At 32.5% G+C, this 12,886-nt stretch overlaps 2 protein-coding genes and 1 long non-coding RNA gene across 3 annotated transcripts; 2 read left to right on the top strand and 1 right to left on the bottom strand.

The window, feature by feature from the left end:
• Window positions 1-588: 588 nt before the first annotated feature.
• LOC103871439 (zinc finger CCCH domain-containing protein 38) lies at window positions 589-3,723 on the top strand. The gene is made up of 4 exons (XM_009149687.3): window positions 589-1,012; window positions 1,350-1,726; window positions 1,793-3,296; window positions 3,396-3,723. The coding sequence occupies exons 2-4, from the start codon at window positions 1,362-1,364 to the stop codon at window positions 3,423-3,425; spliced, it is 1,899 nt and encodes a 632-aa protein (XP_009147935.1). The 5' UTR covers window positions 589-1,012; window positions 1,350-1,361; the 3' UTR covers window positions 3,426-3,723.
• A 160-nt stretch (window positions 3,724-3,883) lies between these two features.
• On the bottom strand, window positions 3,884-6,621 carry LOC103871438 (signal recognition particle 54 kDa protein 3). The gene is made up of 9 exons (XM_009149685.3): window positions 6,274-6,621; window positions 6,102-6,201; window positions 5,889-6,042; window positions 5,368-5,518; window positions 5,142-5,290; window positions 4,923-5,023; window positions 4,677-4,834; window positions 4,468-4,582; window positions 3,884-4,375 (listed from the first exon to the last, which is right to left on the bottom strand). Exons 1-9 carry the CDS (start codon window positions 6,502-6,504, stop codon window positions 4,047-4,049), a joined length of 1,488 nt encoding a protein of 495 aa, XP_009147933.1. The 5' UTR covers window positions 6,505-6,621; the 3' UTR covers window positions 3,884-4,046.
• A 1,922-nt stretch (window positions 6,622-8,543) lies between these two features.
• Window positions 8,544-10,218, top strand: LOC117125906. The gene is made up of 2 exons (XR_004448376.1): window positions 8,544-9,543; window positions 9,640-10,218. It is a non-coding gene; the product is annotated as an uncharacterized LOC117125906 (long non-coding RNA).
• Window positions 10,219-12,886: the final 2,668 nt, after the last annotated feature.

Genomic DNA, 12,886 nt, shown 5'->3' with positions numbered 1-12,886 from the left:
TCTTAACATTTTAATAATATTTAGTAAAATTATAGCTAAATCTTATACACATAATAGTATAACAAAAACAATATATTTTATAGAAAGGAATTTTTTTGTTAACTAATAACTCTATAAATTAATAAAATTTCACTTGGTTTGTTTGATTGCCAATTTATTTTAAATCTGACAAAGTTTTGATTGTTTTTTTATATGTTTCTTCCAATAGATTTGAAAAGAAAAAAAAATTTGTTCATCTGAACGTTCAGAAAAAGTAATTACAGATCTACTGTGCAGATAGATCTTTATTTGACGGCGATGGAATTCTTTGTGCAAACTATGATTACTCCGAAAGACAACATAAAATTTTATAGAACATTAATCTTTTTGACTCTGTTATTATTAATAGAAAATATAAAAAATTATTTTATCTCGGTTGCTCCTACTAGAATATTAAAATGAGACTGACACTCGTCCTCATTTCAGACTGACAAATGTTTTTGGATTATTACGAGATTATCTCTTGAGATTCAACTATTCTATACATATAGAGTTTTATATGATTTTTTTTATCCATACGATAAAATAAATATGTGTTAGTTTAATTTAGATTTCTACTGGTATATCATTTTTTCTACATTTGTTTTTCGTAGTGAATTAAACGTGTGTTAGTTTAATTTGGGTAGAAAAGTTAATAATACTATCCAACGTTAATAAAAAGAAAAAAAAGAAAGAAATGTTCAACTTCAATTGGTTCAGACCGGTGCTGATCAGCGGAACATAAGTGAGATGGCGTTCGGTTCGTTAAGCATTAAACTAAACCAACGGCTGTGATTACCCACCTAAGGCGTGGGGGTCCCACCACGCGGAAGGGCAAAAAAACTCAACCTACCCTCCTCGAAGAAGAAACAGAAAGAAAGCTCCAACTAATCAGAAAAAAAAAAAGTTAAAAAAAGTCTTCGTCCTTCCTCGCTCGTACCCTTCTCTTCAAACCCTAACAACCGATGAAGCCTCCTTCCATAGATAGCTACACGTAAGTCTCCTTCTTCTTCTTCTTCTCTCTTTCTCTCTGTCTTAATATTATTAATTAGCCCCCTCTTGAATTTAGGGTTTCCAGAAACTTGAAATAAGCTCTAATTTAGGAAGGGCATTCGAATTTAGTTCGTGGGTAGCTGTTCTCGCATTGATTCAGACAGGATCTTATGCTTCACTTTTGTTCTTTTTAGAAATATTACTTTTTTTTTTTTTTTTGCTGTCTGATTCTTAATTCATTCCCTGGTAGTTTAGTTTGGTCTTGTCCTTTTGAGAATTGAGATATGCTTCTGCTTGAGTGTTTCAAACACATGTACTCTCCCTCTCTCTCTTTGCAGACAATACTGAGAATGAGTAGTTCTGGGAGGAAACGTGTTTCGAAATGGGACGCCAAGCAAGAAGCCACTGAGAATGGGAATGATTACGTTGAGAAGTCAGGTTCTTATTACCACGACAAAGATCCTGAGCATGCAGGCTTCTATCCAGAGGGTAATGGTAGAAACGGAAGCAGCAGGAGATCTGTTCCCGATGATGATGACAATGACGACGAGCGTCTGAAATCTAGACAACAACATCAAGGAGAAGCTTGGCCTTCCAGAAGCAGAGTTTCGCATGACGAAGGTGATGACGCCATGATGAGTTACTATGATACTAGAAAGTCTTCTGAACAAGATGAAACTAGGCAACCGTATTGGGACAGGCCTCGAACCCGTAGGTCAGTGTCGGTTATGTCTTATTCCTTTTGTTTATGTAATAAGCTGATACTTGTGTTTGTCAATAGGAGTGGAAGTAGAAGTAACAGCAGGAGCATGAGCCGTAGCCGTAGCAGAAGTCCATTGCAGAGAGTAAGGCGAGATGCAAGAGGATCCTATGACAGACACAAGACGAGAGATACTGATGGTCGATACAGTAGAGCTGGTGACTATAATGATAGAGATACCAAATACTATACTGAGGATTCACGAGAACAGTATCCCTTGAGGAGGTCTGATTACCCAGAGGATCATAGTAACTCAAGAAGAGAAGCTTCAGATCCTATCTTGAGAAGCCACAGAGACAGAAGGGATGTTCCTGAGCGAGAATACAACAGGGTCTCCAATGTTCCTTGCAGGTACTTTGCGTTAAGGAACTGTCGTAATGGCACAAGTTGCAGATTCTCTCACCATGGTGCCCCACCTGCGAGGAGAAGTCCTGAGAGAAAGCCGCAAGACCAGATGTTTAGTAGTGGCACAACAGAGAGGATGCGGAACAGTCATAGATGGAACGAAAGGTCAGATACAGGGAAGTCTTGTGAGGGATCTAAGGGTAATAATAATAATAATAATAATGGTAGCTGGATTGGTGATATGGAGATGTCTCCAGATTGGAACTATGGAGTTAAAACTTTAAAGAAGCCTCTGAACGAAGAGCACAGTGTAGTTAAAGATACTTTAGCACCTGGTTCTGCAGCTATATCTCATTCGCATCATGGTTTCAGTAATAACATCATCGCTAACTCAGCTCCTCCAGTGCAAGCATTCAATCAGAAGATTGAGAATCATAGTGCAGTGCCTTACCAAAGCACACCACTAGCTGTTGGAGGAAGTCAAGTGCTGCCGCCACCTCCTCCTCCTGCTGTTACTACTAATCTTCCTGAGAGTGGAATTGCTCAAAGCACTGTGAGTAGGGAAGAGCTTAATCATATTAGTAACATCTCAGCATCTCTAGCACAGTTTTTCGGAAACGGGCAGCCGATTCCTCAGCTTCAATCTACTTTGAACCCCAAAGAGACTATGCAGGTGCCTGAAGTGTATGGGAAAGAGCAACAGTCTTCACTTGCTCAAAGTGACCTCCTTAGTAATAACTCCATTCAAACCGGAGTAGTTCCAGCTGTACAGATACTCAACAGCGACACTTTGATAGCTGGAAATCCAAAGGCTTCTGAAGAAGAAGCCAGCAAAGAGCCAGATGTGAGAAAGACTGAACAAGAAGGAGGAGAAACGACCGGGAAGGATGTAGAGGAAGAAGAAGAAGAAGATGATGGGGCTGGCGATGAAAACAGCAAGAAAGAAAAGGATCCAAAGGGAATGAAAGCGTTTAAGTTCGCTCTGGTGGAGATTGTTAAGGAGCTTCTAAAACCTGCTTGGAAAGAAGGTGGGATGAATAAGGATGCTTACAAAAACATAGTCAAGAAGGCAGTTGACAAAGTTACAGGCGCAATTCAAACCGGAAACATTCCTCAGACACAAGAGAAGATCGACCATTATCTATCAGCTTCAAAACCAAAGCTTACCAAGCTTGTCCAGGTCTGTTTGTTCACGCACATGCGTACTTCTCTAGCTTAAGACTAAATATGCAGTCACTTGAGGTTTCATTAACCCCTGTCTTTGTTGTTCAACTTTCAGGCATATATTAGCAAAGTGAAGAAGAGCTAATATAAATGGAAATGGAACTCCATTGTTTCTTTATACAAAACGGCCATCATAGATGGAGCTGCTGAGAAATGTTATAACTTGTGCTTCTCTTCGGGGATCACGCAAGCTTATGTTTGGTTCATGTTGTCAGATTAGAGAAGAGGTAGATCAAGTTTCATGATATTATCAAATCTATGTGTCTTAGACATGTTTTTTTTTGTCTGGAAATGCTTTTGTTCTTTACCAAAAGCACATGTTTATACTCTGAACTATTTGCTCGAGTTTTTTTAAGGAAAATTCTATCAATTTTAAATTTACATAAAAAATGTTTTCATTTTCAAATACAATCTGTAAGATCATTTTAGTAGACAAGATTTCAATTCTAATAGTTCCTGATATCTGGGATGAAATCTTGCTCTTCTTCCTCTTTAGACAACAAGTATAATAAACCTGACTCTCTTTCTCACTTCATTCTTTCCTTGTTTCTTCCTTATTGTATTATTATTGATTCGAAGAGGTTTTGTTCAAAGCTAAAACAGTACTCTTATGGTGTAAATGATTTGATTACAAAAAATAAAAGAGACAAATAATGACAAACGAGCAAAGTGTTGTTGTTTTTTGGGTGAGAAAGAAAGAAAGAAACTACTTGTCTTTGCCGCCGAACATTCCCATCATATCCTTGCCGGAACCCATCTGTTTCATGAGACTTTGTAGACCACCCATGCCACCAATCTGCTTGAGCATCTGGGGAGGGAGGACCTTGCTCATGTGCTGAGCGTTCATGTTTCTCGAGAGTGCGCTCATGTCTCCACTCTTTGGGATCTTGAGCCCTTTCATCTTGCTCCATATCTTTGCTAGCCTCTTGTACTCTTCCAACATCTCCATCACTTCTCTTACAAGCCTCCCTGACCCTCTCGCTATCCTCATCATCCTTGACTCGTTAAACACCTTCGGGTTCGAGCTGTCCAGTTCTGCACCAGTTAAGAAACAAACACCATCAGTTATTACTTATTACTTCTACTCTGGAAACTTTATCCAAATTATAAGAAAGTATTGCTCTCACCTTCGTTTGTCATAGAATCCATCATTGTCATGTATCGCTTTACCTTGGCTTGGCTTTCTTTCTCATGTCCTTTCGGCATCATATCAGCAGCACCTCCAGGAAGCATTGAGAAAACCTACACACAGACCCAACACCTCAGGCTATTGATATATCACTCAGGCACCTCGTGCTCTTAAGCATAATAATAATTTGACAAGAGATTCTCTGACCTCCTTTAGTGGGCCCATGTTCAGTATGTTCTGGAACTGGTCGTACATAATTCTCAATGTGAAGGTACCCTGAGAGAGCTTTTCCAGAAGTTCAGGCTGTTGATTTTTAGGTACCACATCTTGTAGTTTATCCACGAATCCAGACCAATCACCCATTCCTGTTGTGCATAAAAACCGATTCCGAGTCAACAAACAACTCAATGGGAGACTTCGATTACTCTCCTTCAATAATGCCATGGAGGTTACCTAAGAGACGGCTGACAAATGGTTTGACGTCAAACACTTCAAACTCATCCATATGCTCTCCTGTTCCGATGAATATCACAGGACTCTTTGTAGCTGCAACACTAACAAGATGAAAACGGATCAAATTCAATTGTCCAACTAAAAAAAAAAAACCGCAAGAAAGATTTTCAGACTATTTCGACTTCATAGAACGAGATTCAGTAGGTGGAAGATACTTACGCGCTAAGAGCACCACCACCCTTGGCATGGCCATCCATCTTAGTGATAATCACAGCTCCCACGGCAACACTTTGCTTAAATGCTTGAGCTTGGTCAAATGCAGCTTGACCAATACTGCTGTCCATGACAAATATAACAAGATCTGGTTTCTGCAAAATGAATAGACCATGATCAAGAAGACATCAACCAAGGAACAAACATAATACTTCAAGATAACAGAACATACCGTTGCTTCAGCAACTTGACGCATTTCTTCAAAGAGAGTAGCTTCTTGTTTATGGCGTCCACTGGTGTCGACAATAATAAGATCACAGTTTTCTTTCTTAAACGTATCAACTCCCTCAACAGCAATTTTCACAGGATCAGATTCCGTGTAGCTGCAAAGTATCACAACCCAGCATTAGACTTTTTGTTATCACAATATGCCCTATAGAATATCTCTTTCGCTTTTTCATCTCCCTCTTTTACAGTCACTGACGTAAATAAGAAACTACAAAAAGCCAAGTCACAGTAATTGACAAAAAGGTCAAAAGGGCTTAAAGAAACTCCTAAACATAAATGACACGCAGAGAAGTATAACGAAAACATACTGGATAATGAAAAAAAGAAAAATATGTTATGTAACCAATCAAATATCCATCCTAAATCAAAGAATATCATAGAATTTTTTTGTTCCTTGAGTCTGTGAGCTACTATTCTACTGGAAAAACAAGCAACAAAGGTCTGCAAGAATAAAAATCTCCATACCTTCCATAAAAGGGGATCCTAGCCTTGGTGGCATTCTGTTTCAGCTGATCAAAAGCACCAGCCCTGAAAGTATCCGCACACACCAGAGCCGGCTTGTACCCTTTCTTCTGATGGTAATAAGCATACTTGGTACACGTTGTGGTCTTACCAGCACCTAAACATTAACAGTCAACAAAACGTTTACACATTCAACCTTTTATCTCAAGACCTCACCTTGTAACCCCACGAACATAACTACACTAGGTTTAGCCTTCTTGGGCGCAAATGCAGGCTTCCCTGGATCCAACATCTTACACAGTTCACTAAATATCGCCTGAAAAGAAACAACAATTAAATAAATAATCAATTTAATAAAAAAAAATTCTTTAAAAAAAAAAAATCAAACTTGTTCAATGATGCGTCGCTTGTTGTGACCAGCAGCTAGCTCCTCGAGGTTGACGATCTTCTTGATGTTGTTCTGCATCTCCCTCACAAGGGGGAAAGAAACATCGGAGTGGAGAAGGGCGCGAGTGATCTCTTTCAAGCATTCGTTCAGAGCCTTCTCGTCGATAATCGTCACATTGCTCATCTTCTGTAAGGCGCTGGCGATCTGCCCGCCCAGCTCCGCTAAAACCATCTTCGCTGATGCGGGGATTCACGAAATCGAATCGGATTTGGGGAATTAGGGTTTAGGTTTTGATTCAGAGATTGTAAGGTTGGGAGAAGAAGAAGAAGTCGTTGTTGTTATTAATCATTAAACCGGTTACGACTATAATCCGTAAACCGGTTACGACTATAGTCGGTAGAAACTTTGCAGGTCCAATGGGTAATGGGTAATCGGTAAACAGTACTTATTTTAAAACTAAGGCCTAATTCACTTAGATTTCTCATTAATGGGCCATTTTAAGCCCTATCTAATCTATCTATCTTATTAAAACTCAAGTACAAAATTAGAGTGTTTGGAGACTTGAATAGAAGTGGTTGGAAACATGGATTGTAGTCTTTTAAAAAAAAATTAATTTTGTTTGAAAACAAGGATAATAGTATTAAGAAAAAATGTAATGGGTTTATGTTATTAAGAAAAATTGAAAGTCCATCATATTATAAGAAACTATCTATGTGTGTCAGTTTTAAAATATACTAAAATGGGTCAATCTAATTACCTAAAACTTTTTTTTTCAAACTAACCATAAAAAAAAATTAAACTTTATATACATATTTCAAATCAAAATAATAATTCAAAGTTGATTTATATCAAAAATTGATTCAAAAATATACATATATATTCAAAAATGGATTTTTACTAAACTATTTTTCAATAACCATTATAAAAAAATGTTGTCAATATATATAAGAAAAATACAATACAAAGCCCAATTTGAAATAACAACTCAAATTATGGTTTTTATATTTCATATTAAGTTTTAAAATATAATATATGTAATTATTTATATGATGGTATGTATAAAATACTATTAATTATATGATTACTTATATGATGGTACGTATAAAATACGATTAATTATATGATGACAATATACGTATATAATAATGACTATGGGCTTTCGGGTACCCATACAAGCTTGGTTCTGATCGGTTTGTGTTTTGGGTTTTCGGGGTCAAAGATTTCAGTCCTATTAGGATGTTTCTAAATTTTGGTTTGAGTTCGATTCGGATTTTTGCGGATTTGACGGGTTTGGATAACCCATTTGAATTATTTTAAAAGTTTTAAATCATTATATATTTTAAATTTCTCAAAATTTATAAATAAAATAATATATTTGAATAACATATGTCAGAATACCTAAGCTTAACATATCAATTGGCTTGATTTAAAATTTTGGATATGGAATCAATAATTATTTTAAGTATTTTTGGTGATTTGAGTATACTTTAACTATTTCAGATATTTACTTTTGACTATCTACATATATTTTCAAGTATTTAAACCAATTTAAAGTATTTAAACCAATTTAAAAGTATCATTCTTGATGTTTTATATACGTTAAATCTAAAAATAATTAATATATATAACTATATAAATCTATTTTTAGATAAATTCGGGTACCCAAATACTTCAGTTCGGATCAGATTTGGTTCTCTAAATAACAAAATTTTGGATAATTCAAATATTTAATCAATTTATGTTCGGGTTTGGTACTATATTTTTGGATCGGTATTAGTTCTGTTCCTCAGATTCATTTTTCCAAATCATAATAATTACATGAAAAACAAATATCAACATATTTTTCAAAATATACATCCGCGCAGGCGCGCGGATCAAAGTCTAGTTAAAAGTTAAAACTAAAAACACTTTTGAAATAAGAAAAAAAAGACTAGAATAGCACCAAACCAAGTTTTTGTTCCCAAATTAGCATTTAAGACTCAAAGTCACAAAAATATGTTTCAGAAGTAAATAAATACTTATATCCCTTGGGTTAATTAATCCAAACCTTAGGGTTTAGAGTTAAGGGGTGGGGTTTTGGAATTATGATTTAAAATTTTATAAAATAAAAAATAAATACTAAAAAATTTTAAAAACAGTTTCAAAAAGTATTTTTGAATTATAAAAAGAAAATTTGAAAAAAATAAAAAAAAAAATAAAAAAAGAAACTCAAAAAAATTATAAAAAATTTCGAATCTGAAAACATATAATCTGAAACTATAAAAAAAAATTATTTTTTTCATTTTTTTATTTTTTTATTTATTTTTTATTTTATTTTATTTGTTTATTTAATTTTAAACCAATGATATTAGAGATATTTTACCTTTTAGTGAATGTTATTTTTGTGACTTTCTCCTTCTAGTGTTATTTTTGAGACAAAAACTCAAAATGTGCTATTATTGACAATTGCCCTTGAAATAACCCTTTGGGCAATTCTCTCGAATATACATTTTAAGTTTTTGTCACAAAAATAACATTAAAAAAAAATTGACCAAAATAGCTATTTTTAATTTTAGAATTTTTAATATTTATTTTTATTTTTTAAAATTTAAAACCATATACCCAAAACTCCACCCCTTAAGTCTAAACCATAAGTTTAGATTAGTTAACCTTAGCGTGAAAATATATTTTAACTTTTTAATAAAATTTATTTTGGTCATTTTTTTCATTGAATGCTATTTTTGTGATAAAAACTTAAAGGACTATCTTAAAAAAATTCTCTAACTCGTTATATCATCCTAAAATAAACCTAAATTATCAATATTTTCTAATTTAATGGAAGTTTACCCGCATAGTTCTCTAATCAAACTTTTCCATCGTCTTCCTCTCATCACACAGGTCAGAAGTTATCACTTATTTGATATTCCCCCTTTTATCTCTCTCTAGAAATATCAGTAAGGGTTTATAGGTTTCTTATGCGATCTTGATGGCAAAAAAAATCAAAGTAGGTTTTGTTTAGATTAGCGCTGAATCTTCTTGTAGTTATTCAAATTTGGGTTATGGGTGAAGCGAAAGCTTGATCTGGTTAAGATTTTAAGAAACAAGATCTATTTGCCCGAAAACGTACGAAATTATGAGAAATTGCTCTGTTTTCTTTTCTTAAACTTACAGTTTTTTCCTTAATGATTTAGTTATTATTACCAACAGACACAAAAATCAGTGACAGAGAATTTGTTAATCTTTAGACTTTTTACAAGTTGAGTTTCCTTCAAAGAAGTTCAGGACTGAATGGTACGGAATCTCTTTTCTTGCTTAACGTTATTGCATATTAAGTTTGCAATTTGTCCCCTTAAGCAAGTGTCTTTCTCGCTTCTTCTTATTCACAAGTGGTGTCTTGCTTCAAATGGAAATTACTTTATATGTGATGTGGTGGTTCATTCATTTTGCTATGGTTTGGAAACACCAAAAGACTTATTAACACAAAGAAGAGGAGTAATGGAGAGACTGTGAGGGGCGGAGGTAGTGAAGGAGAAGTGGGGTCAGCTGACCCCACTATTTTTTTAAATATATTTGTTTTTGTTTAAGAAAAAAATTATTGACTCCATTAAAATATATAATTTGACCTCACAAAATATATAATCCTACTAAAATAATTATAATACATTAAAAATTAAAGTTATAATTTGTAGTTTTTAATGGTTTATAAATTATGTTTTTGAAAAAAAAAAATTATGACCCCGGTATAAAAAATTTCTGGCTCCGCCACTGACTGTGACTATGTGTTAATTATCAACACCTGTTCTAACTCTTTTGCTTTATACTTGTCATTTCCAGAGCAATAAAAGAATGTGTTGATAATAGAATAAAAAGAGCCTTTGTATAGTAAAAAGGTTTTGTACTAAAGGTTAAATCTTTGCACTTGGTAGAAAAATTATTGCAAAAGAAATTGTCTAGTGTTTTTCAAAATTTCCATACCAGTGTTTTTCACAGGTTTCACTACCAAAATTGCTTTTTTTTAATCATTTAGTCGTAAATGACAACCAACAAATCAAACCTTCGTTAAAAGAGCTACCGGTTTAATGACTAAAAGTGTTTACTAATATCGGCAAATTTAATAACGTTAACAAAAACACTTGTCAATAACCCCAGAAAGTAAATTATTAATTTTAGCTTAAACTTGCATTAATCCAAAATATAACTTTCTGCAACAGTCAACAAAATATTTGTCATAAGATATCAGACCAAAAGTAATAGTCTAGTTTTGTCACAAGATTTCATATCAAACATATTTTTCTCAAAAAATAATTAACCGTTGTGGACAACTGACAAATTAACCTTCATTTGCTCCATTCAAGATTGTCGGTTTTAATGATTTAAATTGTTTACTAATATGAAAAAACTCAAAAAAGAAATGACCAAAAACATTTGTCAACAATATTAGAAGGTAAATTGTTAATCAGAGACATTAAATTACAATCATCCAAAATATAAATTTATGTAAATCTCAACACAATTTTCTACAAAGATTTCATACTAAAAGTATTTTTAGAGAATTTAACCAGCCGTTAAGGAAAAACGAAAAATTCAAATTTTTTTCCGTAAAAAAATTGTCGGTTTAAAGATTAAAAGTGCTTACTAATATCAAAAACTTAAATAAAGAAATGAAAACCAAAAAAATTTGCCATCAATGTTAGAAGGTAAATTCTTAACCACATAATTTAACTTAATGTCATCCAAAATATAACTTTATGCAAAAGTTAATGTAATTTTTTTTGTCATAAGATTTCAGACCAAAAGTAATCAGCTGATTTTATCTCAAGATTTCATACCAACATTATTTTTTAACAATTTAGTCGCTAATGATAAACGACAATTAGAACCTTCACTGGTTTTGTTAAAACAATTTATATTTTAATATTAAAATGCTTACTAAACCAAAAATCAATAAAGAAATGAAAATCACTTTTCGACAACATTAGAAGGTAAATTCTTGATTTGAGACTTTAACTTTCCGTCATCCAAAATCAAACAATTCAGAAAAACCGGTACATCTATTTTTTAATTAGATTTTAGGTCAGAACCATCAATTGATAACCCATTTATAAAAATAAAAAAAAATAAAATAAAAATCTTTGATATTTACATCAGTTAATAGGAATTTGATGTTATACATATATATTAATTTTCTAAATTCATACCTCTACTGAAAATATAGGACATATTTACTCATTGAAACTGTAGGAAACAATAAAAGAAGGATTTTACTATAAAAAGATAAATTATTTTAAATAATATTAATACATTATAAAAGTTTAATTTTAAATAATTTTAATTTCACTTAATTTTAAGCATACTAATTCTATTCATTTCTTAAATTTTCTTTATTAGTTTTTTCTTTATTTGAATTATTATATCATTTTGTTATCACTATGAGTAACCAAAGTTATTGTTTAATCTCTTTTTGTCAAAATTTATTTAAATAATAATAATAATAATAAATTTCAATCTTCAACTGTTACTATTTTGAGTTATCATTTTTATGTTTAAATTAATAATGACATATAAGAATAGCTAAACAAAAAAGCAATCGTCTAGTTTTGTAACAGGAAATAAAACGTGTTTCCTGTTACATAGTAGAACTGCAGTTATCCAAAATCTAACATTCCACAACAGTTGATTTATAGGCAAGTTATTTTTCAATAGACTAATTGTTAGTGACAACCGGAAAACTAATTGAAATAATGAAAACAAAAACACTTCTCAACAAAATTTGAAAGCTAACTCTCAACCTAGATTTTAAAGACGTTTTGGATGTTCTAAGACTAAAAGTAATAGTCTAGTTTTAGCACAAGATTTTAAACCAACAGCATTTTTTTTTAATTCAGCCATTAGTGACAAACAACATCTCGAACCTTCATTGGTTCCGGATAATAAAATATTCAATTTTAATGAATAAAAGTGTTTAATATATCGATAAAGTACATAAAAATCAAAAACAAATTTTTTTTTCAACAACATTAGAAGGTAACTCCCAGTCTGAGACTTCAAGTTTCCATCATCCAAAATATAATTTTATGTAATAGTCAATAAAATATTTTTATTATAAGATTTCAGACAAAAAGTAGTTGTCTAATTGTATCAAAAGATTTCAGGCCAAAAGTACTTTTAACAATTTAGCGGCTAATGGCAAATGACATATCAAACCTTCATTGGTTCCATTAAATTTGTTTTGGTTTTAATGATTAAAAGTGCGTACATATATCTAAAATTTCAATAACGTGAACAAAAACACTTGGCAACAACGTTAGAAGGTAAATTCGTAATTTGAGACTTTAAATTTACTCATCCAAACTATAACTTTCTGCAATAGTTAACACAATCTTTTTGTTATAAAATTTCAGACCATAACTTTTTAGTGTTTTTGACAAGTTTCCATACCAAGTAGAAACTTTTTAATCATTTAGCCGTTAATGACAAATGACAAATCGAACCTTCATTGGTTTTGTTAAAAGAGTTATCGGATTTAATGACTAAAAGTGCTTACTAATATCAGAAAATTCAATAACGGTAACAAAAACACTTGTCAACAATTTTAGAAAGTAAACTCTTAATTTGAAACTTTATCTTGCCTTCA

Source organism: Brassica rapa, chromosome A06 (genome assembly GCF_000309985.2).
Source record: "Brassica rapa cultivar Chiifu-401-42 chromosome A06, CAAS_Brap_v3.01, whole genome shotgun sequence".
Lineage (NCBI taxonomy): Eukaryota > Viridiplantae > Streptophyta > Magnoliopsida > Brassicales > Brassicaceae > Brassica > Brassica rapa.
Note: the sequence above shows the minus strand (reverse complement) of the source record. Positions and strands in the feature narration are given on the sequence as shown.